At 47.4% G+C, this 26,182-nt stretch overlaps 1 protein-coding gene across 2 annotated transcripts in view; it reads right to left on the bottom strand.

The window, feature by feature from the left end:
• Window positions 1–9,025: 9,025 nt before the first annotated feature.
• The window catches only part of LTBP4 (latent transforming growth factor beta binding protein 4), a 122,842-nt gene continuing 105,685 nt past the window's right edge, over window positions 9,026–26,182 (bottom strand). For both annotated transcript variants that reach the window (XM_083159735.1, XM_083159736.1), the window contains 9 exons: window positions 24,139–24,282; window positions 23,792–24,010; window positions 22,247–22,309; window positions 21,815–21,943; window positions 17,980–18,123; window positions 17,748–17,900; window positions 16,599–17,102; window positions 16,318–16,467; window positions 9,026–9,994 (listed from right to left, as the gene is read on the bottom strand). In XM_083159735.1, the coding sequence (XP_083015861.1) occupies window positions 9,846–9,994; window positions 16,318–16,467; window positions 16,599–17,102; window positions 17,748–17,900; window positions 17,980–18,123; window positions 21,815–21,943; window positions 22,247–22,309; window positions 23,792–24,010; window positions 24,139–24,282 (1,655 nt within the window). In that variant the 3' untranslated portion in view covers window positions 9,026–9,845. The remainder of the gene's footprint in view (window positions 9,995–16,317; window positions 16,468–16,598; window positions 17,103–17,747; window positions 17,901–17,979; window positions 18,124–21,814; window positions 21,944–22,246; window positions 22,310–23,791; window positions 24,011–24,138; window positions 24,283–26,182) is intronic.

The following is a 26,182-nucleotide window of genomic DNA, read 5'->3' as shown; positions in this document are numbered from 1 at the left end:
CAATGAATATGAAAATTGTTTTTTATTAAATACTAGGTGATTCATCGCGCCCTACGGACGCTCTTCACACCGTTGTGAGGGGCTGCGCCCCCTTAATTTGTGAACGCTTGTATTGTGAGAAATATGGTTAGAATTGTATGAAAGATGCCCTGTATTGCAACTTGAGTTATAGGTGAAATGTGTTAAATAGAGAGCACATGATTTGGAAGGGGGTGTGTATTGTTTTGTTTAATTAAAAAGCGGTTACAGAGTAAGATGTACATTGATAGTGTGGAGGGTACAGTGACATTTGTGGGTGTGGGTGTGCGTGTTGTGTAGGTGCGTGTGTGCAATAGTATAGTAGGGTGTTTTTGAGTCAGCGGCTCCCCACTGGCGGAGGTCACGACACAGGAAAACAGGAGGCTGGGTAGTTATAGGGGTGTTTGGGCATAAGTGGGACTAAAGAGGAGTCAGTGTCTCCTCCTACTTGGTGGGAGTTAGAGTGCATGAGAGCAGGAGGCTGGGTGGTAAAGCATGATAGGGTAGTGTGGGCAACCCAGGGTGAGCGGTTCCCCACTGGCGGAAGTTACAGGGCAAGAGAACAGGAGGCAGGGCAGTGATAGAGGTGTGTGGGCATGAGGGGTAGTAAAGGTTTTTGGCTGTTGCAGAGTAGGGATGGGCATTGGTGCAGACGCCATTGATGGTTGGCATTGATGGTGATTTTGCACCATGCCATCGATAGTAGTAACATATTACTTGGATAACCATCGACAGTTGTAGCTATCGATGGTCATCCATTATATCTGACTGAACAGGCCGTGGGTCAATCAGAACTCTGTGGCGGGGGGGCGGAGCTATGCTCAGTGTCCCGGCACCTTAAACAATTTTGAAACTTGATCGGTTCTCCTTTGTCATTGAAGTAGGGAAACCATCTGGTCCTCCCACATCGATGGCAAAAGTATTCAACATCGGCCATAAACTATTGATGATTTGAAATCATTGATGGTCGATGGGCATCCCTAGAACTGGAGGAGGGTGGGGGACAGTATGCAGCTCCCGGCAGTGGGTGAGCGTCTCCTCGCACTGGGAGGGAGTAAGGGGGTGCATGAGAGCAGGAGGCTGTATATGTGGTACCTGCGTGGCTTTAGTACTTTTTATCCAGTGGATTAGACAACAATAGTGGACACAGAGTCGAGGGAGAAAATGCAATGAACTAGGTTACATTTTATTGCTCGCCACTCAGCACAGGCCAACATCACGACTACAGCTTTCCCTAGGACAGCAGTACAAATCGCTGCAGTAAAAAAAAATAAACAATGCGATCTTACAACAATAAACGTATAAATCTTGCATACATTGAATTGAACTAACAAATAGCCTATACTGGGCTAATCAACCTCATCATTTCTTTTAACGCACTAAGCAAACAATTTACTCCGTCTAAGAACTCCTATATTTCCACTTATACTACTACTAAGGTGTACTATACCTAGCCCTAAATGGACTAATGGTACCGGTACCCAACTAGCGTCCTGAACCCGTGTCTAGGGCTCGGCCTGTATACAGGAATTAATGTACAATTTTCCCAAGGGGGTGTCTCTCAAGGAGCCTGGCCTTCCTACGGATCACTAGCCTGGGCGAGATTCCTCTCGGCCTTCCTACGGATAAATAGCCGGAACAATACTCCTGTCGGCCTTCCTACGGATAAGTAGCCGTCGCCATATGAGGTGGGACTCAATCTGGCTTGAGCTTCCCCTTAAGGAGATTAGGGCGGTGCGTCCTGGCCTGCCCCTGAATCAGTAGCGGCAGTACTAGAGGGGTAGGTGAGGTCTTACACGGGATTGCCTGCCCTGGCCCATGACCATCCCTCCGGGTGTCTCTTGGTATGTGACTGCTGTCCCCCCTCTCCTGAGACTAACCTTCAGGGACTTAGCTGCGCTGGTCCCTCTTACTGCACTTGACTCTCAAAATGTCCCTTCAACCCACAGGGATCAAAGGGGTACTACACCATAGGGTGTGCTTCACCCCGCACTGTGGTCACCAGGACCAGACTCACGGTTTCTCCGGGTGGCCGCAGGGCATGAGGCGGCTGCTTTCTGGAGGGCAGGCCGTCTGAGTCCTTCTGCTGTGCTGCCGCTCCGTCCCCTGCATATCTGGGAGACAATTTCTGTATCCCGTCCTGCCTGACTTGCCAGTGCAGGTGCTCACTCTCCCTGTCAATCACCGCCGGCGAGATGGAGTCCCGCTGCATGGCGTGACAGGCAGCGGCTCCCTGTCCTCTGTCACCGGACAGAGCCGCGCTCGTGCCCAGTCCCGCCCTCTTTCGCTTCTCCCCGGGTGCTGAGGATTTCACACGGAGGCTGTTCCTCCGTCCATCAGGGCTCGGCTGCACGACCTGGCACTCTGGTGCCGGATCCGCCTCTTCCAGAGCCGCGCGCGCTGGGATCCCCGCCGGCTGCTCCCCTGACCCCGGGCAGTTTGCGCTCCACGCTCCTGGTGACCTCCCTTTCACCCCAGCTTCCGGCCTCGCTGCCCTCCCATCCCCGCTGACCTCCTTCCGGCTCTCCATCACCCGGGTGAGTCCCGCCTCCGGGCTCTCATCGCCCATGGGGATGGGGAGGGAGATTAACCCCCTGTCAGCGGTGGGGTTAATCTTGCACATCTGGCCGCGTGGGACCCGCTGCAGGGTGCCACATATAATAGTGGTATGTGGGCAAGACATTGATAAAAGTTTTGGCGCTGGTGCAGAGGACCGTGGGGACACTTCTGGCAGTGGGGGAACCTGCAGCGCAGCAGCCAAGGCTGGATTTCCCTCCTAGGGGCGGCACCTGCTTGTGGCGGTACAGGATCCCCCATTCTCACGGGGGTATGTGAAATGCAGGAGCGGCGTTGTGGGGGTCTGCTGGGGGGGGGGGAATTGCCGGAAAGGGGTCAAGGGGGTCTGCAAATTGCGGGAGGGGGGGTGTGTGTGTGGGGATCTGCGATTAGTGGGAGGGGGCGGGGGTCTGCAAATTGCGGGAGGGGCGTCTTGAATCGCTGGAAGGGGGGGTCCGCAACCTGCGGGAAGGGGGTTGTGGGGGTCAGTGAATTGCGGGAGGGGCGCGGGAGTGCTGGGAATGAAGGGAGGGGGAGCGTGGGGGTCCGCGAATCGCGGGAAGGGGGGGTGCCATGAATCACGGGAGGGGGTGTGTGTGAATCGGGGGAGAGGTGGTCGTGTGAATCTCGGGGGGTGGGGGGGGGGTGGGGAAGGGTCGCGGGTGTCCGGGGGGGTGTGTGTCTGTGTGTGTTTGCTGGCAGAGGGGGGGTGCGGGAGTAATGGTGGATGGTGGCTGTGGAGTAATGGTGGATGGTGGGCGTGTACTGCATACCCTCCAACATGACCCATTCCATTCGGTACACAATGCTCTGTTCCTGGATGTCCCTGGTAATGTATGATTGCCAGCACCTGTGCGGAACTAGGTAATTGAAGAGCAGGGTGTTTCAACACAGGTGCTGGCAATCATACATTACCAGGGACGTCCAGGAACAGAGCATTGTGTACCGAATGGAATGAGTCATGTTGGAGGGTATGGTACTGTAGCCCTGGCTGGGCGGGGGGAGGTGATGTCAAGGGGGTGGGGTGTGTAGAACGTTATACACATAGAACATTTTTCCCTGGGGGGGGCGGGTTTGTGTATCCTGCTGGGTGGGAACGTTATATACACAGGGGATGGGATGCAGTTACAATCCCGGCGATCGGGATCCCGGCGTTCAGAATCCCGACGCCGGAATCCCGACCGCCGAAATACCGACATATTCTCCCTCCGTGGGTGTCCACGACACCCCTGGAGGGAGAATAAATTAGTGTGCCGAGCGTAGCGAGGCACCGGGCCCGCTGCGTGGCGAGCGCAGTGAGCCCGCAAGGGGGGGCGATCCACGTCCCCCCCTTGTCGGCATTTCGGCTGTCGGGATTCCGGTTTCGGGATTCTGAACGCCGGGATCCCGACCGCCGGGATTCAATACTGAATCCCAGGGGATAAGTGACAGATCTGGCTAAATATAGAAGAGATATATATATATATATAGAGAGAGAAAAATGGGGTATTCAGGGTGCGCTAACAAGACCTTATACAATTGAACTGTACAATTCAAATGTTAATAAAAAACAATTTATTAAAAAAGTTGCTCACAGGAGCGTAGCAGTTTATAAACAAGGTCCAATTACAGATACTGTGAACTGATAGTATAACAATCTGTACACTTAAATGGTAGATGGATGTCCATAAACGACAGTTAAGCCCAACGCGTTTCGTCGTTCACACGACTTCCTCAGGGGCATGGTGTAATATGATTGTCAAACGGATTTATGGTTGAACTCTAGGATACTCCTAGGAAGCGCAATATTTTGGCTGTAGAGACTTGATGGATATACAAATATAGGCGTGGTGTCCACTAGCCGTAGTGTATATGGGTATGGGAATAGAGATTCTCGATGTGAAAAAAAGGTATTTGGTCTTCCAGTCAATGTAGAGTGAACTGCTAGGCTCCACAATAGTGAAACCATGCCCCTGAGGAAGGGGCATGTCACTGCTACGAATGACGAAAACGCGTTGGGCTTAACTGTCGTTTATGGACATCCATCTACCATTTAAGTGTACAGATTGTTATACTATCAGTTCACAGTATCTGTAATTGGACCTTGTTTATAAACTGCTACGCTCCTGTGAGCAACTTTTTTAATAAATTGTTTTTTTATTATCATTTGAATTGTACAGTTCAATTGTATAAGGTCTTGTTAGCGCACCCTGAATACCCCATTTTTCTCCATTTCTTTAACCGGGTCCCATTTAACTGGGGATCCTTTCAGGGTTGCAGCTCTCTCTGTTACTCCCATCGAGCGCACTGTGTGGCCCCCCCTTTGCCATTTCCTATATATATATATATATATATATATATATATATATATAGATGCTGTAGGTCCCTTTTGCTCTTGAATTTGAGCGTAAGGGAATAAAGGCGGCACTCCAAGGATTTTTATAAACTTGAAAAAACTTTTATGAGTATTTACATAGTGAAGAAGTTGGACATCAACAGCGTCGTTTCAAGGCCTGTCGGCCTTTTCATCAGGATGCCGTCCAAAGTGCGATCTGTGCTGTGCAAAACAAGTAGTTGCACAGCACAGATCGCACTTTGGACGGCATCCTGATGAAAAGGCCGACAGGCCTTGAAACGTCGCTGTTGATGTCCAACTTCTTCACTATGTAAATACTCATAAAAGTTTTTTCAAGTTTATAAAAATCCTTGGAGTGCCGCCTTTATTCCCTTACGCTCAAATTCAAGAGCAAAAGGGACCTACAGCATCTATTAACATTTCTTGGGGAAGGCACCAAGGTAGTTGATATTTCGTCCGGAGTGCCGAACGCACCAACCTGCTATATATATATATATATATATATATATATATATATATATATAGAGCTTCTGCGGCCCGGCACTCCACTAACTTGGTCAGCTGCCCCGGTGCCCTTCCACAGGGAGATGGGTATGGCGAGAGTAAAGGATGGCACTCAGGAGACTTGGTAAAACGTGCTGTATTCAAGCGTGCAAAAAAGGACCAACGTTTCGGGGTGTATACCCCTTTGTCAAGGTGCTAGTTCTCACTAGCACCTTGACAAAGGGGTATACACCCCGAAACGTTGGTCCTTTTTTGCACGCTTGAATACAGCACGTTTTACCAAGTCTCCTGAGTGCCATCCTTTACTCTCGCCATATATATATATATATATATATATATATATTCATGGTTGTCCTACTCTTTAATTTCTTAACAATATACATAAAGGATGATGATGATGATGATGATGATGATGATGATGATGATGATGATAATACTGTTCTAAAATATATAATTTTATTAACAGCATAAAATGGACCCTTCATTGTAACTTTTTTCTTTGTTGGGGTCTGGGTACAAGATTCTCCACTAGATGGCGCCTATATACAACTTTCCAGACAGTATTGCTTCCTCCAAGTTTTTATAGTCTGAGGCTAATTGTTACCATAGCCCAGTAAATATCATACCTCCTAACCTTACCATGTTTGGAGAGACAAAGCTTCCTTTGGACTCAAGTCCTAAATGTACTTCCAAATGATATGATAGTAGTAATGGCAACAGTACTAGTTACAGGCCAGTAGCAGTTACACCGTTATATGCAAGCAGCCATATGCCATTTGTGATTATGGGCCTTATTCTAGTTCACTCTTTCTGACAAAATCCTTCTAAAGGTGCGTACACACGGGGGCGATTTTGGGTAATATCGCGGTAAATATGGTCGCTAAGCGACCATATTACCCACGATGGGAGTGTGCCCCGGCGATATATCGCTGCGTGCGCGCTCCCGTTTTTACCCCTGTAGTGATCGCTGGTCGCAGGAACATGCTCCTGCGACCAGCTGATTCCCTCTGCGGCTCCCCCCGGCAGTTTCTTTTTCATCAGCAACCATCTCTGGTCGCTGATGAAAAGGAGAAACTGAGCAATATATCTCCTCCGTGTGTACGGGGCTTTAGATGGACAAAACCATGTGCACTGCAGGGGGGCAGATGTAAAATGTGCAGAGAGAATTAAATTTGTGTGAGTTATTTTGTTTCTGTGCAGGGTAAATACTGGCTGCTTTATTTTTACACTGCACTATAGATCTCACTTTGAAGTAAAACCCCACCCAAATCTAACTCTCTCTGCACATGTTACATCTGCCCCCCTGCAGTGCACATGGTTTTGTCCATCTAAGAAGGATTTTGTCAGAAAGAGTGAACTAGAATAAGGCCCTATATGCCAGTACTAGTTACAGAGCATTATGCCAGCAGTACTACACAGTGACGTTCTAACAATATTAGTTATATTCCACGGGGACATAGTTGCCTACTCTTTTGGAATGTCTGGAAAGTTACCAAATTTTTAGAGAGCTCTCGTTGGCTGCGGAGAAAGAAAAAGTTCCCGATTTGCAGGTAATCATGCGATCAAGGCCTTGTCCCGTACACAAACCACTGATTGTCCCCACCGTGATGTCCCTGAGATTGAATTACTGCGGGTAACTGAATTCTCCCTTAGTGCACAGAGCCATTGATGTCAGAAGTTTCGACGAATAATGAATTCAAATAAATGAATCTGCTTTTAAATGAGAAACCGGCAGCTGCTATAAAGCTGAAACCTCTCTAGAAAAATATAATTTCAGCAACAGAAGTTTTGGTCCCGTAATAACTGTGAATGGCTGCCTTAGTGATTCTGGGGGCTACATCATTTCAGGTGGGGACTGTATGGACAATGTGTTCCCAGCCATTTCAACAGCTGGCGGGCGATTTATCTTGCATGCGCACACACTAAACAATGCAGCAGTAGTTATGATGGGCTCAATGGGTCATGCCTATCCAGAAAATATGGCATTCACGGCTGTCCAGAAAATATCTTGTATGATCTGCAGGAGTGTGCAATTGGCCATACACCTGTACCAGGGGCAGATTAAGCCTTCAGGTGTCCTGGGTCACTTGTCATTACTGGGGGGGATTATACACCACATGAAAAGCCTGTGTTTGGCCCTCTGTACCTGCCTCTTATTAAAAACCCTCCCATGACAAGGCTGCTGCTGTCCTCCATGGGCCTGATAGCTCCACCAATCCGCACAATTCTTTTAGCCTATGACCTCTTGTGCAGTCTCATGGGACTTAGTCAACTCCCAGTAAAAAAAAAATTTGAAAAATTAATGCCGACCACAGAGATAGAGGGGGGCCCAGAGGTACTGAGCCCCCCTTTAATCTGGCCCTGACCTATACAATCCCACTTTCCTAACCTTTCTTTTTGGAAAAATATCCTAAGAAGAGCAACAAAGCTAATAAAGGGAATGGAGAATTTAAGCTATGAGGACAGGTTGCACAAATTGGGATTGTTTACACTAGAGAAAAGACACTTAAGGGGTGTTATGCTTAACATGTACAAATATATCAGGGGCCAATATAAGGAACTGTCAGAAGCCTTTTTTACTGTAAAGAAGGACTCCAGGACACATGGGCATGAGTTTAGATTGGAGGAAAGAAGATTTCGTTCCCTTAGAACAGTGGTTCCCAACCCTGGTCCTCAAGTACCCCCAACAGTGCACATTTTCGAGGTCTCCACAAAGAATCACAGGCAAAATAATTAGCTCCACCTGTGGATCTTTTAAAATGTGATTGAATAATGAGTGCACCTGCTGGGTGACCTGGAAAACGTGCACTGTTGGGGGTACTTGAGGACCATGGTTGGGAACTACTGCCTTAGAAGGAAACCATTTTTTTACGGTCAGGGCAGCAAAACTGTGGAACTCTCTTCCGGGTGAGGTGGTGTCGGCAGACACAATAAATACATTTCAAATAAGATTGGACAAACCTCTATTGGTTAAAAGCATCCAGGGGCACTAACAATAATCATAATAAGAAGTAGAAGTATGGGATAAGATAATAGATTATACTCACTAAAACAGAGGTTGAACTAGATGGACGCAAGTCTTTATTCAGCCTTAACTACTATGTAACTATGAAACCTGCAGGAGACTTCTGATCTTTGGGATAATCCCCTGCACCGCCAGATGAGCAGGTGTATCTCCTGCATCCCATCTGCTTTCTAGTGAAGTGGGCAGGATGCAGATATAAAACAGTGCTTATTGGCTCAGGGTAGAGGAGACAGACCATAATTCTAAAAAAAATGGCATGATTTTAACCCCACCCTTTCCACGGTATCATATCGGACCTGTCGTCAATCACATGTAATTTGGACGCTTTCATGTGATTGTTCACCGCAAACGCAGGAAAAAAGCCCAAATTGCATGTGAATCGCCCTAGTGTATGGGGGGGCATTTGCTGTGGGGAGAAATGGGGAAAATATTTTATGGATCCCAATGCTTTTGAGAGTGATAAAATGCAGAGAGAGATAAAGTACAAAACAATCTACTCCTATATCCTACAGGCTGGACGTTCCTCCACCATTACCTGTTGATATGCACACATTAAAACTCAGACATAAAAAAAAGAGATTCTTGTTATATACATATATATATTTTATTTGAATTTTCTTTAAACAATGCCTATAAAAGTGTATAAGTCACAATGTGCGTGTGTGTAGAAAATTAATTGTGTGTTCCTTTTCTTAAAAAAATAATAATATAGAAATGCCGTGACCTGCGTTGGGAGGCAGAGGCAAACGTGAAGACCCAGCATATAGAGGGGGTGGTCTCTCCAGGGGTCTCAAGTTGTAGTGTGTATTAGCAGCTAGTACTGGAGACACATACTCATCCCTTGTACAATGGGCCCCTGAGACTGCATAATGGTTGAGAAGTTAGAAAACGATGATAGATGAAGGATGGGAAGGCTGCATAGGATTTTGCCGAAACTTTGCACCGTCTTCCACAATGTTGCGGTTTAGACAGAGTTCTCTGGCCCGGTACTAGTAGATAGTATTTATTGAACCCAATGATGATGCTTGGAAATCTAGCTCCCATCTTTTGGTATCCCTCCCCGAAGGGATTTTGACCCTAGAAACAGAAGCAAAGGTCATGACCCCCACTCCCGATGTCCTTTAGGCAAGAAAAAAACACCATTTGGTGACATGTGGGAATTCAGTGTCCCACATGATCCAAGTAAAATAAAAAAAAGTATAGATAAAAGTTTGTAGCATATAAAACTCTCAGGGGTTGCCCACAACTGACTGCTCTAAAGAGATCATTAAACATTCGGCAATATATACAGAAAAATAAATATCTCCCTCCCCCTTCTGCGCAAGCCCCTGGACCTCCACAATGACGTGGACATAGGCTAGCCACCACAGGAAGTCTTTGGTTCTCCTAAGAATGGACTGTGGGGAATCAGTCCTGGGAGGGTACACAGTAGTTGTGTTGTTGGGACAGGACGTATCCACGGGGACAGACACACTCGTAGGATCCGTCGGTGTTACGGCACTGCCCGTTCAGGCACAGGAGAGAGAGATCCTCCGCTTCATCGCATTCATTGATATCTGACGAAACAAACATTCATATGTGAAGAAATAGATTCATTACTTACAAAATGGTTTTAACCTTTGAGATATCATGTGTAACGCATGTATTAAAAGGGGCATGGAAACTAGAGACTCAAAAGTAATTATGCCTCTGTACAAATCATTGGTTAGACCGCACCTCGAATACGCAGTGCAGTTCTGGGCCCCACACTATAAAAAGGACATCATAGAATTAGGAAAAATCCAAAGAAGAGCAACAAAGCTTATTAGGGGAATGGAGAATTTAAGCTACGGGGAGAGATTAAACAATTTGGGACTATTTACACTAGAGAAAAGATGTTTAAGGGGGGATATGCTCAACATGTACAAATATATCAGAGGCCAATATAAGGAACTGTCAAACACCCTTTTTTCTGCTAGAAAGGAATCTAGGACGCGATGGCACGAGTTTAGATTAGAAGAAAAAAGATTTTGTTCATCTATAAGAAAAAAATTCTTTACAGTCAGAGCAGTCAAACTTTGGAACTCTCTTCCTGGAGAAGTGGTGTCGGCAGACACTATAAATATGTTTAAAATAAGGTTGTATAAACATTTATTGGTTAAAAACATCCATGGGTACGAATAAGTAACAAAATCTGTCTTTAAAATATCTTAACATACTATACAACAGGTTGAGTATCCCCTATCCGAAATGCTCGGGACCGCGAGCATTTCGGATAGGGGAATTTTCCGGTTTTTGGAATATTTTTTTTGCAGCCATACTTACCTGTCCCCTGATGGTCCCCGGGCGTCCCTCGGCGTCCGCGCAGTCCCCGGGCGTCCACAGCAGGCCTCCGGCATCTTCTCCTGGTCTCCAGCGGTCCCAGGAATGCATTGCGCGAGTGTGCGCGCGCACCGGTGACGTCACCGGCACGCGCACACTCGCGCAATGCATTCCTGGGACCGCTGGAGACCCTGGAGAAGATGCCGGAGGCCTGCTGTGGACGCCCGGGGACTTGGTAAGTATGAAAAGAGGGTTAGGGGTTAAAAAAAAAAAAAATTCGAATGATTACAAAAACCACGGTTTTTGGAATAATTCGGATAAGGGATGTCCGGATACCGGATACTCAACCTGTATAAACATAGGTTGAACTAGATGGACGCAAGTCTTTATTCAGCCTCACCTACTATGTAACTATGGGCCTTATTCTGATCGGTGCGGCCCGATCAGAATATGCGGCCGCGACTGTGCAGGCGAATCCCCGCCTTCCATACGGATCGCCACCTGCCGTCCGTACGCGGATATGTGGCGATCTGCATGAAATTGGACGGGGATACGCCTCCTCCGTCTTGGGAGCAGCCCATGCATTTGATGGTCGCCGAACATCGAATGCAGGGCCGCACGCTCCACCAGGTCCCGCCACACAAGACCACACGGACACTTGTCCGTGTGAAATCATGTATGGGGGCGGGCAGCTGACATCCGGCGATGTCAGATGCCCGCCCCGTACCCACGCGTCACGGCCTCATTACCATGCATACGCCCCGCGTTTGCATGGGAACGCCCATGAAACGCGGGGCGTATGCATAGGGTAATGAGGCTAAGTAGCCCCTCACGCCCCTCTACGGCGTATAAAGAATCTGTGCGGCGAAATCGCCTGCACATGCGCAGAGTGACCTCTGCACATGCGCAGACGATCAACATCGGCGGTCCGTCCGCATGCGGGAATATCCGCACCGATCAGAATAAGGCCCATAGTCACAAGCACTGCCACATGGGTTGATGCTTAAATTTATGGCCGTCTTAACCGCATTGAAGGCCCCGGGAAAAACAATTAATTTGGAGCCCCTCCACAACAATTCACAGGGAATTTTTAAAAATAAATAAATAAATCATAACATGCCCCTCCTGTGGTGCCATGCCATCCCTTGCTTCCAAACAGTGAATGGCTGTCAGCACTCTGATTGGTGGATAGCTTCAGCCATCCACCAATCACCATGCTAGCAGAGATTCGTCTGGCTGTAGCCTGGGAAGCAGGTAGAGAACTAGGCAGCATTCTCTTCCTGCTTCCCAGGCTGCAGCCAGGCAGTGACTGGCTGTCAGAATGCTGATTGGTGGATGGCTGGAGCTATCCACCAATCAGAGTCCAGCATTCTCTACCTGCCTCCCAGCCTACAACCCTATCGACCTTACCCATATTGACCTATTTTAGGTGATGTACTTTGCCCTCTAAACCTTCAGTGGTCGACCCAATGACACATACCCATTATAATTGTTGGCGAATGACAAACTGGTTATTGCCCGACCAGCTATAGGTGCGAGTACTGGACATTCCCTCGGGTGACCCGTTACCCGACCAGCTATAGGTGTGATTACTGGGCATGCCCACAGGTGCCCCCTGTTACCTGACAGCTATAGGTGTGATTACTGGACATTCCCGCAGGTGCCCCCTGTTACCCGACAGCTATAGGTGCGATAACTGAGAATTCCCGCAGGTGCCCCCTGTTATATGTTTTCTTTTTAAGTGGTTTTAATTTCTGGATTAAATTATCATCCTGCATGTCTATCACTAAATGCACTTTTCCTTTTTGAAAATAGATTTTGCGCCAGAATCCTGAATGGGGTGCCAAACTGTGAGTAACTGGGGAGCGGTGGTGTCAGGCCAGAGAGGGGGAGGGACTTAGGGTTAGGCTGTGGGGAAATGGTTAGGCACTTAGAAGGAGGGGTAAGGTTTACACTTCTTGACACAATTCTCATATTTTGGGCTCTATACACAACCACAATAGATTTGAAATGAACCAAACAAGATGTGCTTTAGCTGTAGACTTTCAGCTTTCATTTGAGGGTATTTACATCTAAATCAGGTGAACGGTGAAGAAATTACAATGGTTTCTATATGTACCTCTCACTTTTAAAAGGACCAAAAGTAATGAGACAATTGGCATGCCCGCAGGTGCCCACTGTAACCTGACCAGCTATAGGTGCAATTACTGGATATTCCCGCAGGTGCCCCGTTACCCGACCAGCTATAGGTGCGATTACTGGGCATGCCCACGGGTGCCCCCTGTTACCCGACCAGCTATAGGTGCGATTACTGGGCATGCCCACGGGTGCCCCCTGTTACCTGACCAGCTATGGTTGCGATTACTGAGCATTCCCGCAGGTGCCCCCTGTTACCTGACCAGCTATAGGTGCGAGTACTGGGCATGCCCGCAGGTGCCCCGTTACCCGACCAGCTATAGGTGCGATTACTGAGCATTCCCACAGGTGCCCCCTGTTACCCGACCAGCTATAGGTGTGATTACTGGGCATGCCCACGGGTGCCCCCTGTTACCCGACCAGCTATAGGTGCGAGTACTTGGCATTCTCTCGGTGTCCCCTGTTACCCGACCAGCTATAGGTGTGAATACTGGCCATTCCCGCAGGTGCCTCCTGTTACCTGACCAGCTATGGTTGCGATTACTGGACATACCCGCAGGTGCCCCCTGTTACCCGACCAGCTATAGGTGAGATTACTGGACATTCCCGCAGATGCCCCCTGTTACCTTACCAGCTATAGGTGCGATTACTGGGCATTCCCGCAGGTGCCCCCTGTTACCTTACCAGCTATAGGTGCGATTACTGGACATTCCCGCAGGTGCCCCCTGTTACCTGACAGCTATAGGTGCGATTACTGGACATTCCCGCAGGTGCCCCCTGTTACCCGACAGCTATAGGTGCGATTAATGGACATTCCCGCAGGTGCCCCCTGTTACCCGACCAGCTATAGGTGCGATTACTGGGCATTCCCGCAGGTTCCCCCTGTTACCTGACCAGCTATAGGTGTGATTACTGGACATTCCCGCAGGTGCCCCCTGTTACCCGACCAGCTATAGGTACAATTACTGGACATTCCCGCAGGTGCCCCCTGTTACCTGACCAGCTATAGGTGTGATTACTGGGCATTCCCGCAGGTGCCCCCTGTTACCCGACCAGCTATAGGTGCAATTACTGGACATTCCCGCAGGTGCCCCCTGTTACCTGACCAGCTATAGGTGTGATTACTGGGCATTCCCGCAGGTGCCCCCTGTTACCCGACCAGCTATAGGTGCGATTACTGGACATTCCCGCAGGTGCCCCCTGTTACCTGACCAGCTATAGGTGTGATTACTGGGCATTCCCGCAGGTGCCCCCTTTTACCCGACCAACTATAGGTGCAATTACTGGACATTCCCGCAGGTGCCCCCTGTTACCTGACCAGCTATAGGTGCGATTACTGGGCATTCCTGCAGGTACCCCCTGTTACCCGACAGCTATAGGTGTGATTACTGGGCATTCCCGCAGGTGCCCCCTGTTACCCGACAGCTATAGGTGCGATAACTGAGAATTCCCGCAGGTACCCCCTGTTACCCGACAGCTATAGGTGTGATTACTGGGCATTCCCGCAGGTGCCCCCTGTTACCCGACAGCTATAGGTGCGATAACTGAGAATTCCCGCAGGTGCCCCCTGTTATATGTTTTTTTAAGTTTTTAATTTCTGGATTAATTTATCATCCTGCATGTCTATCACTAAATGCACTTTTCCTTTTTGAAGATAGATTTTGCGCCAGAATCCTGAATGGGGTGCCAAACTGTGAGTAACTGGGGAGCGGTGGTGTCAGGCCAGAGAGGGGGAGGGACTTAGGGTTAGGCTGTGGAGAAATGGTTAGGCACTTAGAAGGGGGGGTTAGGGTTACACTTCTTGACACAATTCTCATATTTTGGGCTCTATACACCACCACAATAGATTTGAAATGAACCAAACAAGATGTGCTTTAGCTGTAGACTTTCAGCTTTAATTTGAGGGTATTTACATCCAAATCAGGTGAACGGTGTAGGAATTACAATGGTTTCTATATGTACCTCTCACTTTTAAAAGGACCAAAAGTAATGAGACAATGGACTCAAAAGCTATTTCATGGACAGGTGTGGGCTATTCCCGCATTATTTCATCATCAGTTAAGACATTTGCATTTGGAATCTGATGGCAAAAACATTAGGTGTGGCCAAATCAACAGTTTGGAACATTCTTAAAAAGAAAGAACGCAGCGGAGACCTCAGCAACACCAAAAGACCTGGAAGAGAACAGAAAAAGAACTGTGGTGGATGACATAAGAACTACTTCCCTAGTGAAGAAAAACCCCTTGACGACAGTTGGCCAGATCAAGAACACTCTCCAGGAGAAGACTTCCCAAGAGTGAATATAGAGGGTTCGCCATTGGTGAGCATCAAAAACAGGAAAACCAGATTACAGTTTGCCAAACAACATCTATAAAAGCCATAACAGTTCTGGAACAAAAGCCTATGGACAGAGGAGACAAAGATCAACTTGTACCAGAGTGATGAGAAGAGAAGAGTATCGAGAAGGAAAGGAACTGCTCATGATACAAAACAAACCACCTCATCAGTGAAGCATGGTGGTGGTAGTGTGATGGCGTGGGCATGTATGACTGCCAATAGAACTGGTTCCCTTGTATTTATTGATAATGTAACTGTTGACAAAAGCAGCAGGATGAATTCTGAAGTGTTTCGGGAAATCATATCTGCTCATATTCAGTCAAATGCTTCAGAACTCATTGGACGGCGCTTCACAGTGCAGATGGACAATTACCCGAAGCATACTTCAAAAGCGACCAAAGAATTTTTTTAAGGCAAATAAGTGGGATGTTATGCAATGGCCAAGTCAGTCACCTGGCCTGAATCCCATTGAGCATCCATTTCACTTGATGAAGACAAAACTGAAGGAAAAATGCCCCAAGTACAAGCAGGAACTGAGGACATTTGCAGTAGAGGCCTGGCAGAGCATCATCAGGAATGAAACCCAGCATCTGGTGAGGTCTATACGTTCTAGACTTCAGGCTGTAATTGACTGCAAAGGATTTGCAGCAAAGTATTAAAAAGTGAGTTTGATTTAGGATTGTTTAGTTTGTCCCATTATTTGGTCCCTTAAAAAGTGGAAGGCACATATAGAAACCATTGTAATTCCTACACCGTTCCCCTGATTTGGATTTAAATACCCTCAAATTAAAGCTGAAAATATGCAGTGAAAGCACAGGCTGGGTTTAACAAATGACAGTTAGATGCTGATTGGTTATCACCTTCCACTTCATCACTTCACCAGGCTTAATACATCTGCTCCTATATTGTATATGGCCAGGTTCTTTAATGCTTACGTATCCCTTACAGCTGTTTTTCCACATTGGACACTGGAGTCATGTAAGAGCAACAACATTATAACCGGTGTCTTTCAATTGCACATATTAGTGGTTAGTGATCACATATAAGATTTTTGTTACATCAGTTATTGCGTATTTTGACAAACCCTAAATCTATGGGCACTTACCAACACATGCCATTCGTGTCATGTCCAGCCTGTACCCATCATAACAGTCGCAGGTGTAGCCCTCACGCACCCTGATACACCGGCCATTTTCACAGCCATTGAGGATCCCACATTCCTCCGCTTGAAGCCCTTCGAACTGTTCATAGCGGTCTAGGAGACAAGAAGTTTGTAATGGAAAATATCCAATTATACCATTTACCTAATATACCCACTTTATTTCCATGGCCCCTTTTCTGCATTCTTATAACATTTCAATGACCCGCGAGGTTTTTATTTTTTACCATCATGTGCTTCCCTCAGGCCTCCTCTCCAATCAGGGAGACTGTCTGAATCACGCCCTACAGAAGTCCATGGTGGTGTCCTTCGCCGATCTTCTAATCCAATCCCTGCAGAACTAGGGCTTCGAGATCTGGAACGGGGTGGCGATGGTCGTGGATCATATGCAAGTTCTCTCTGGAACGGAGGTCTTGGCTCATCCACATCTGGGTCTGGATAGGAAATATCAGAATCGAAGTCTGGGGACTCAAAAGGTGGAAGACTGTACACTGAGTCTCGTGGGTCATAGGGTGAGGCTGGACGTGATCCAAACCCTACTCCAGGAGGTGCTGGGTAGGCTTCGTATCCAGGCCTCACTATTCTAGGTGGAGGGTTGGCAAAGGAATCTGCTCCATAAGGGACACCATATCCTGGACCATATTCTGATCCATATTCATAAGGATCAAGAGGAGGAGCCGGATTTCCATATCCCGGAGACCTCAGAACATTGCAGAGGGCTTCAAAGTCATCTGAAAGACACAGAAGATGCCTCAATACAGGAAGATGCTTCAATACAGGAGGTTGTCAATCAATATGTCCCACAGCGAGTATGTTGACATGACTATCGGGGCTGGGATCCCAACGAGCGTTACGCTACTTAATGCATTTTAACCCAATGGTAAGTGCCCTGTTTAAACACACACACAAATAAAATGCTTTAAGTATCATTACACCCATGCTGAAATCCATTGTCATGTGGACATGGGGCCTTATTCAGCAAGGCCTGCAGATCTGCAAAAATCGCAGATCACAATGCAGGCATGTGCGGACCACTTTTGGGAGTGGCCTGCGGTGGCTGCGTGACATCACAGGCAGCCACTGCGACCCAAGAACTGGCCGCTCCACTATTGGATTTACAGCTAGGCTGCGCAGCCAGGGAGCTACCAGTTATACGCGAGTACTTTGCTGCATAGCACACTAGCGATACAAAGGAAAACTTTTGCATTTGCATCATGTGATGGACCCGGCAAGTGGGGGGCAACAGTTTTGGCAATAGATCGCTTGGTAGAAAATGCAGGTAGAGGGCGATGCCTTTTTTGTACGGAAGACTGTTCTGTGTGTTTGCTTGTGTGCTTCCTATAGATTATCATCGTTCACTGTTATCTCATCTTTACCTGAATCTCTTGCTGGACAAAGTGCGCAACTCATCCCCCAAGCTTCCCCATACAGACAGCAGCATTCCGTGTAGGTTGTCTGTCTGTCCAGTAGAAGGCGCTTACACATCAGATCTGCCCCAACGGCTTGCCAGCATACAGCAACGTTATTATCTAAGGGAAATGACAATTAGGGACACAGGCTGCACATAAGTGCTGCACAAGCACGGCTACATTCTTCCTGCACCCTCACCTATGGTCTGGCTCGTGTTGGTGACACACCTCCTTTGGGACGTATCAAGCACTAATGGGGGATTGCATGTGCAGAAATAGGACCCCACTGTGTTCACACAGTTGCCCCCCACACAGGTCTCCTCCTCTTGGCATTCATCGTTATCTGTGGGTGACAATACCATAGTGTTACTTATACTGAAACAGTGGCAGTTAGACTCCTGGATATTATCATATATTTCAAAACACAGTTACCCAGAGTGATACAGACATACACGGCCAGCTATAATGGTATATGTACATGTATACATACACCTGGCACCGGCAGACATACACCGCCAGCTATAATGGTATATTTACATACACACATACACCTGGTACCAACAGGCATACACCGCCAGCTATAATGGTATATTTACATACACCTGGCACCAACAGGCATACACCGCCAGCTATAATGGTATATTTACATACACACATACACCTGGCACTGACAGGCATACACCGCCAGCTATAATGGTATATGTACATGCATACATACACCTGGCACCGGCAGACATACACCGCCAGCTATAATGGTATATGTACATGCATACATACACCTGGCACCAACAGGCATACACCGCCCGCTATAATGGTATATGTACATGCATACATACACCTGGCACCGACAGGCATACACCGCCCGCTATAATGGTATATGTACATGCATACATACACCTGGCACCGACAGGCATACACCGCCCGCTATAATGGTATATGTACATGCATACATACACCTGGCACCGACAGGCATACACCGCCCGCTATAATGGTATATTTACATGCACACTAACATCTGACACCGACAGACATACACCGCCCGCTATAATGGTATATTTACATACACACATACACCTGGCACCAACAGTCATACACCACCAGCTATAATGGTATATGTACATGCATACATACACCTGGCACCAACAGGCATACACCGCCCGCTATAATGGTATATTTACATGAACACTAACATCTGACACCGACAGACATACACCGCCCACTATAATGGTATATTTACATACACACATACACCTGGCACCAACAGTCATACACCGCCAGCTATAATGGTATATTTACATACACCTGGCACCAACAGGCATACACCGCCAGCTATAATGGTATATTTACATACACACATACACCTGGCACTGACAGGCATACACCGCCAGCTATAATGGTATATGTACATGCATACATACACCTGGCACCGGCAGACATACACCGCCAGCTATAATGGTATATGTACATGCATACATACACCTGGCACCAACAGGCATACACCGCCCGCTATAATGGTATATGTACATGCATACATACACCTGGCACCGACAGGCATACACCGCCCGCTATAATGGTATATGTACATGCATACATACACCTGGCACCGACAGGCATACACCGCCCGCTATAATGGTATATGTACATGCATACATACACCTGGCACCGACAGGCATACACCGCCAGCTATAATGGTATATTTACATACACACATACACCTGGCACCAACAGTCATACACCGCCAGCTATAATGGTATATTTACATACACCTGGCACCAACAGGCATACACCGCCCGCTATAATGGTATATGTACATACACACATACACCTGGCACTGACAGGCATACACCGCCAGCTATAATGGTATATGTACATGCATACATACACCTGGCACCGGCAGACATACACCGCCAGCTATAATGGTATATGTACATGCATACATACACCTGGCACCAACAGGCATACACCGCCCGCTATAATGGTATATGTACATGCATACATACACCTGGCACCGACAGGCATACACCGCCCGCTATAATGGTATATGTACATGCATACATACACCTGGCACCGACAGGCATACACCGCCCGCTATAATGGTATATGTACATGCATACATACACCTGGCACCGACAGGCATACACCGCCCGCTATAATGGTATATTTACATGCACACTAACATCTGACACCGACAGACATACACCGCCCGCTATAATGGTATATTTACATACACACATACACCTGGCACCAACAGTCATACACCACCAGCTATAATGGTATATGTACATGCATACATACACCTGGCACCAACAGGCATACACCGCCCGCTATAATGGTATATTTACATGAACACTAACATCTGACACCGACAGACATACACCGCCCGCTATAATGGTATATTTACATACACACATACACCTGGCACCAACAGTCATACACCGCCAGCTATAATGGTATATTTACATACACCTGGCACCAACAGGCATACACCGCCAGCTATAATGGTATATTTACATACACACATACACCTGGCACTGACAGGCATACACCGCCAGCTATAATGGTATATGTACATGCATACATACACCTGGCACCGGCAGACATACACCGCCAGCTATAATGGTATATGTACATGCATACATACACCTGGCACCAACAGGCATACACCGCCCGCTATAATGGTATATGTACATGCATACATACACCTGGCACCGACAGGCATACACCGCCCGCTATAATGGTATATGTACATGCATACATACACCTGGCACCGACAGGCATACACCGCCCGCTATAATGGTATATGTACATGCATACATACACCTGGCACCGACAGGCATACACCGCCAGCTATAATGGTATATTTACATACACACATACACCTGGCACCAACAGTCATACACCGCCCGCTATAATGGTATATGTACATGCATACATACACCTGGCACCGACAGGCATACACCGCCCGCTATAATGGTATATGTACATGCCTACATACACCTGGCACCGACAGGCATACACCGCCCGCTATAATGGTATATGTACATGCATACATACACCTGGCACCGACAGGCATACACCGCCAGCTATAATGGTATATTTACATACACACATACACCTGGCACCAACAGTCATACACCGCCAGCTATAATGGTATATTTACATACACCTGGCACCAACAGGCATACACCGCCCGCTATAATGGTATATGTACATGCATACATACACCTGGCACCGACAGACATACACCGCCCGCTATAATGGTATATTTACATACACACATACACCTGGCACCAACAGTCATACACCGCCAGCTATAATGGTATATGTACATGCATACATACACCTGGCACCAACAGGCATACACCGCCCGCTATAATGGTATATGTACATGCATACATACACCTGACACCAACAGGCATACACCGCCCGCTATAATGGTATATGTACATGCACACTTACACCGGGCACCGGCAGATGTACACTGCCCGCTATAATGGTATATGTACATGCACACTTACACCTGGCACCGGCAGATATATACCACCCACTATAATGGTATATGTACATACACACTTACACCGGGCACAGCAGATATATACCGCCCGCTATAATGGTATATGTACATGCACACTTACACCGGGCACCGGCAGATATATACTGCCCGCTATAATGGTATATGTACATGCACACTTACACCTGGCACAGCAGATATATACCGCCCGCTATAATGGTATATGTACATACACACTTACACCGGGCACAGCAGATATATACCGCCCGCTATAATGGTATATGTACATGCACACTTACACCGGGCACCGGCAGATATATACCACCCGCTATAATGGTATATGTACATACACACTTACACCGGGCACAGCAGATATATACCGCCCGCTATAATGGTATATGTACATACACACTTACACAGGGCACAGCAGATATATACCGCCCGCTATAATGGTAGACAGAATTGCGGTATGTGTACACTTCCACTGCAATATTACTGGGTTATGTCATTGGAACAACCTTACCCACACACTCCAAGCGACGGACATCATAGTAGTAGCCATTGGGGCAGTAGCAGGCAAACAGCGGCGCCTTGTTGAGGCAGACACCTCCTTTGCACAGTTCTGGCCCAAAGAGTTTGCATTCATCAACATCTTAAACAGAGATAACGTGAAGTTAGTTCTGGGCAGATAAATAAAATACAGCACATTGTACAATGTATTATGTGAAGCCGTCATGAATAGTCCTTTACAATGAATAACTCCTCTATAGAATGAGTGATAATGTGATAAATGCTATGAGGTTTGTATGAAGATAACTTGTAAGGTAAAGAGATTTCGTACATAAACAGATTAAAGTGTAAGCTCTTCAGCAAAGGTAATGACTTTTTGCTTTTGACATACTACCTCAGTCAATGCCCTGCAACCTAATACATAGTAATGTAGTCTACCACCTACCTTTATAGCTCTGCCCGGATACGACGTAGCCCACTCCCTCGGGGCACAAGTTCCGGTACTCAGCTGAGAAAAAAAAGTAGATATCTTGTGTTAGAGAAAGTCTCTGTGAGGTTACACGTGGCTGATTATCATACCTGGGATGGGATACATATGGATGACCGGCGGTCAGAATACCGATGCCAGGATCCAGAACTGGGTAATCCTCCCCCTGCCCCTCCTAACCCTCCCTTCTAGCAGGCTTACCTCCCCTCCCCCAGCATGACCATAGCCCTCCCTGCTAGTACCTAACCCTAATCCCCATACCACGCTGCATAAACCTAACCGCCCTGCAGCCTAACCACCACCACCTTCTTGGTACCTAACCCTCATTACCTTCACCCTAACCCCCCTTCTTGGTGCCTAACCCTCACTACCTGCAGCCTTACCCTAACCCCCCTTCTTGGTGCCTAACCCTCACTACCCGCAGCAGTCGGGTTACTGGCATCGGCATCCTGACTGCTTGGATGCTAAGTGCATCCACCTGGGATAACTGGTATTTTCTGGCAATGTAATGATGTATGTCAGGCATGGCTTAACTTTGTCCCTCCAGCTGTTGTGAAACTACACATCCCAGCATGCCTTGCCAAAGTTTTAGCATTTACTAACAGCAAAACTATGGCAAGGCATGATGGGATTTGTAGTTTCACAACAGCTGGAGGGCCATAGTTTGGCCATGCCTTATGTAGGTCATTTACTAATACCGCTTTCGGACCGCAAATGCAGGGTTGCACCGGGACTGTGAAACGGTTCAGTCTCGGTGCGACCCTGCATGTGCGGTCTGTTCAGATCGCATCAGCCAACCGGCAATATTGCCGGTTCGCTGACGTCATGTGGGGGCGCGTCGGAGCGTCATCGGGGGCAGGGGAGGAGGCAGCTCTTAGACCTGGCGCTGCCTCCTCCATAGTGTGAATGGGAAACGGGTCGCTAGAACCGATTAACCCGTTCACACTGAACAGCAACATGGCAAAGAACCGGTAAGAACCTTCTATTTACCCAGTTCATATTGCCATGTTGCTTCCGGTTAGCTGTAACCGGTAACCCCTTTCTCATCGCACCAATGACCGGGTCGAACTGGCAAGAAACTGGCATGAACACGGTAATTAGGTGCGATGTGAATTGGGTATAAGTGTCTGAAAAAGCACAGGACTATTGTCCACAACCGCAGACAGCGGACACCTGCCTCGTTCCCTTCTCAGTACTCGAGCAGATCCAGGCCCCTCATTATATGAAGCCTTAATAAGCTTCTTCTACCAGAGGAAAATAATCTTTTTGCATTCAGTTGGACTAATAAGCCCCTTATGTCGCCTAATAAGCCCCTGATGTCGCCTAATACATCCCTGATGTAGACTGATGAACTCCTGATGTAATTAGATTAGCTACATCTGGCTGCTAGAAACCTGCTAGACATTTAATAAAATGGTCCATCATCTATTCGTTACCATGGAGAATGAAAGCATAGCAGAGAACGTGTGCGGTCATAGCAGCAAGCCTTCCCCGTTCCGTTACCTGATTCCATGCTAGGACATCTCTGGATCTGGCAGGACTGGCCCCATCCTTTGCCAACTGTGCAGCAGCATTCCACTTGGCTGACATTCCTAGCAAGCACGTTCTCACACACGTTGGGGTCTTCCAGGTTGTAATAACAGTCTTTAAGGGCGGAGGTTGGCACAAAGTCGACCCGGGAAAAGCCGGAGTTGCCGGAGTTGCTTGGATATGCGGGACGTGCTACGGCAGGAGAGGGAAGATGCCAGTTACAAAAGCAATCATAAGATGCATTCTGCCTATGCTAAAGCAAATACGTTCCAGCAATTAAACACAGCCATTAATCGTTGTATTCTGAGCGGGCAACTTACCGGCAGTGGTTGTTCGTATGCATTTCCCGAACATGGGGTCGAACTCCTCATTGCTGTTTGGACAGATGCAAAGGAAGGATCCCTCCACGTTCTCACACAGGGCCGTCCCACATACACCTTGTAGTGTCTCACACTCATTGACATCTGTTAGAGGAAGAACAACAACAACCTCCTCTAGCTCAAAATACAAGATATACTAAGTGAGTCACTCCACACCAGTGTGTGTGATCTGTAGTAATAATAATAATCTGCAATACTGTACAAATGATTACATTGGAATGGAAATGTACTGCTGCTGGGGCAGTTCAGAGGAACAAATACTGTGCCTTTTCTGTGTCTCCAGAGCAAGTCTGATATTTCCGAAAATCATTCACTTGCTTTGGCACCCTGGCCGCATCTACAATGGAAGTTTCCAATTAGCTAAAATAGGCTGTAATTATGGGTATGGTATAAGATGCTGACATCGGGATAACTGACTGTAAGGAGCCCGGGGGGGGGGGGCATTGAAGCCCCTTGGTGAAACCTATTCTATTCTCCCTCTATGGGGGTTGTAAGTCGGGACTCCAACTGTCAGGCTCCTGGCAGTTGGAATTCCGATGTCGGAGAAATGACTGGCGGAATCCTGACTGTTGATGAGTCATCCGGCACCGTAAATACTCACCTTCCAAAGCGGTGTCTTCTTACTCCAGCATTAGGAGCTGGTGGTATTAAGGGCCTGATTCAGACCTGATCGCTATTGTGTGAAGTTTCAGATGGCCGCAGCCCAGATAGAAAGAAAACCTGCCCCGAGCAGATCTGCAAATGAATTGCATATCGCTATCCACCTGCAAATCCGTACATAGGGGGGTTATTCTGATTCACTCGGAAAGGCACAATCACTCTCTAATGGACAAAAACCATGTGCACTGCAGGTGGGGCTGATGTAACCTGTGCAGAGAGAGTTAGATTTGGGTGGGGGGTGTACTTCAAACTAATATCTATATTGCAGTGTAAAAATAAAGCAGTCAGTATTTACCCTGCACAGAAACAATACAACACCCATATCTAACTCTCTCTGCACATGTTACATCAGCCCCACCTGCAGTGCACACGGTTTTGTCCAGAGAGTGATTGTGCCTTTCCGAGTGAATCAGAATAACCCCCACAGTTCACGAATCATCAAATGATTTTCCCAGTCTGTGCAAAAGTGAGTTCGTCTGACCCTGCCGATCATCTGCAGCAGAGACAGGCTGATGTCACAGACCCTCCATTTAAATGCCTGGACACTCCATAACTCTGGCTTCCAGTCAGTCGACCTCTGGACACATTGCGTTTTACGGTCCATAGGCAATTTCTATCTATATTCACTCTGAGCACTATGATCCGTATACCCGCGCAGTCATTCTATAAGAACCTGCTGATAAACGAAGGCCCTTAGTGTGTGAGTGTGTGTAAAACATCTGAGTTTACAATCCGGAATTTCGACTGCCTGAACGTCCCGACAGTCGGAATCCCGGGCCGTTTTCGCTCAGTTCAAAGGTAAGGGTGACCAACTCATCCCTTTAATCCGGGACACATATTAATTACACAGGTTCTGTGGCTGGCTTTCACCTGGTTTTAAACTGCCACACCTCAAGACTCCATTTCACCTGGTTTTAAACTGCCACAGAACCTGTGTAATTAATATGTGTCCCGGATTAAAGGGATGAGTTGGTCACCCTAGGTAACTTGACAGTCGGAATTCAATGTTCCAGCTGTCGAGTGTCAGAAACTGGGAGGATCAATGGAAACAGCTGCGGATTGTCTAAAAACTGCAGTGAATTCGACAATTCGCAGCCGTTTCTGACAAAACAAATCTGAATTGTTTTCAAGTTGGTTCTGCTTTGTCGGAATCTGCCTTCAATGCTGTTGGTAACGGCAGCATTGAATAGGCAACGGCCGCAATTACGGCAGGTGGAAATAGCAGCCAACATTGAAAACTGCCCTGTGTGTGTGTGTGTGTAAGACCCCTGGTGTACTGTAAATGTGCCCCCCTCCCCTTAAGAGCGTGCAGCTGGCAGAACTA

Source organism: Crinia signifera, chromosome 9 (assembly GCF_055691185.1).
Source record: "Crinia signifera chromosome 9, ASM5569118v1, whole genome shotgun sequence".
NCBI lineage: Eukaryota > Metazoa > Chordata > Amphibia > Anura > Myobatrachidae > Crinia > Crinia signifera.
This window is presented reverse-complemented; position numbering and strand designations above follow the sequence as displayed.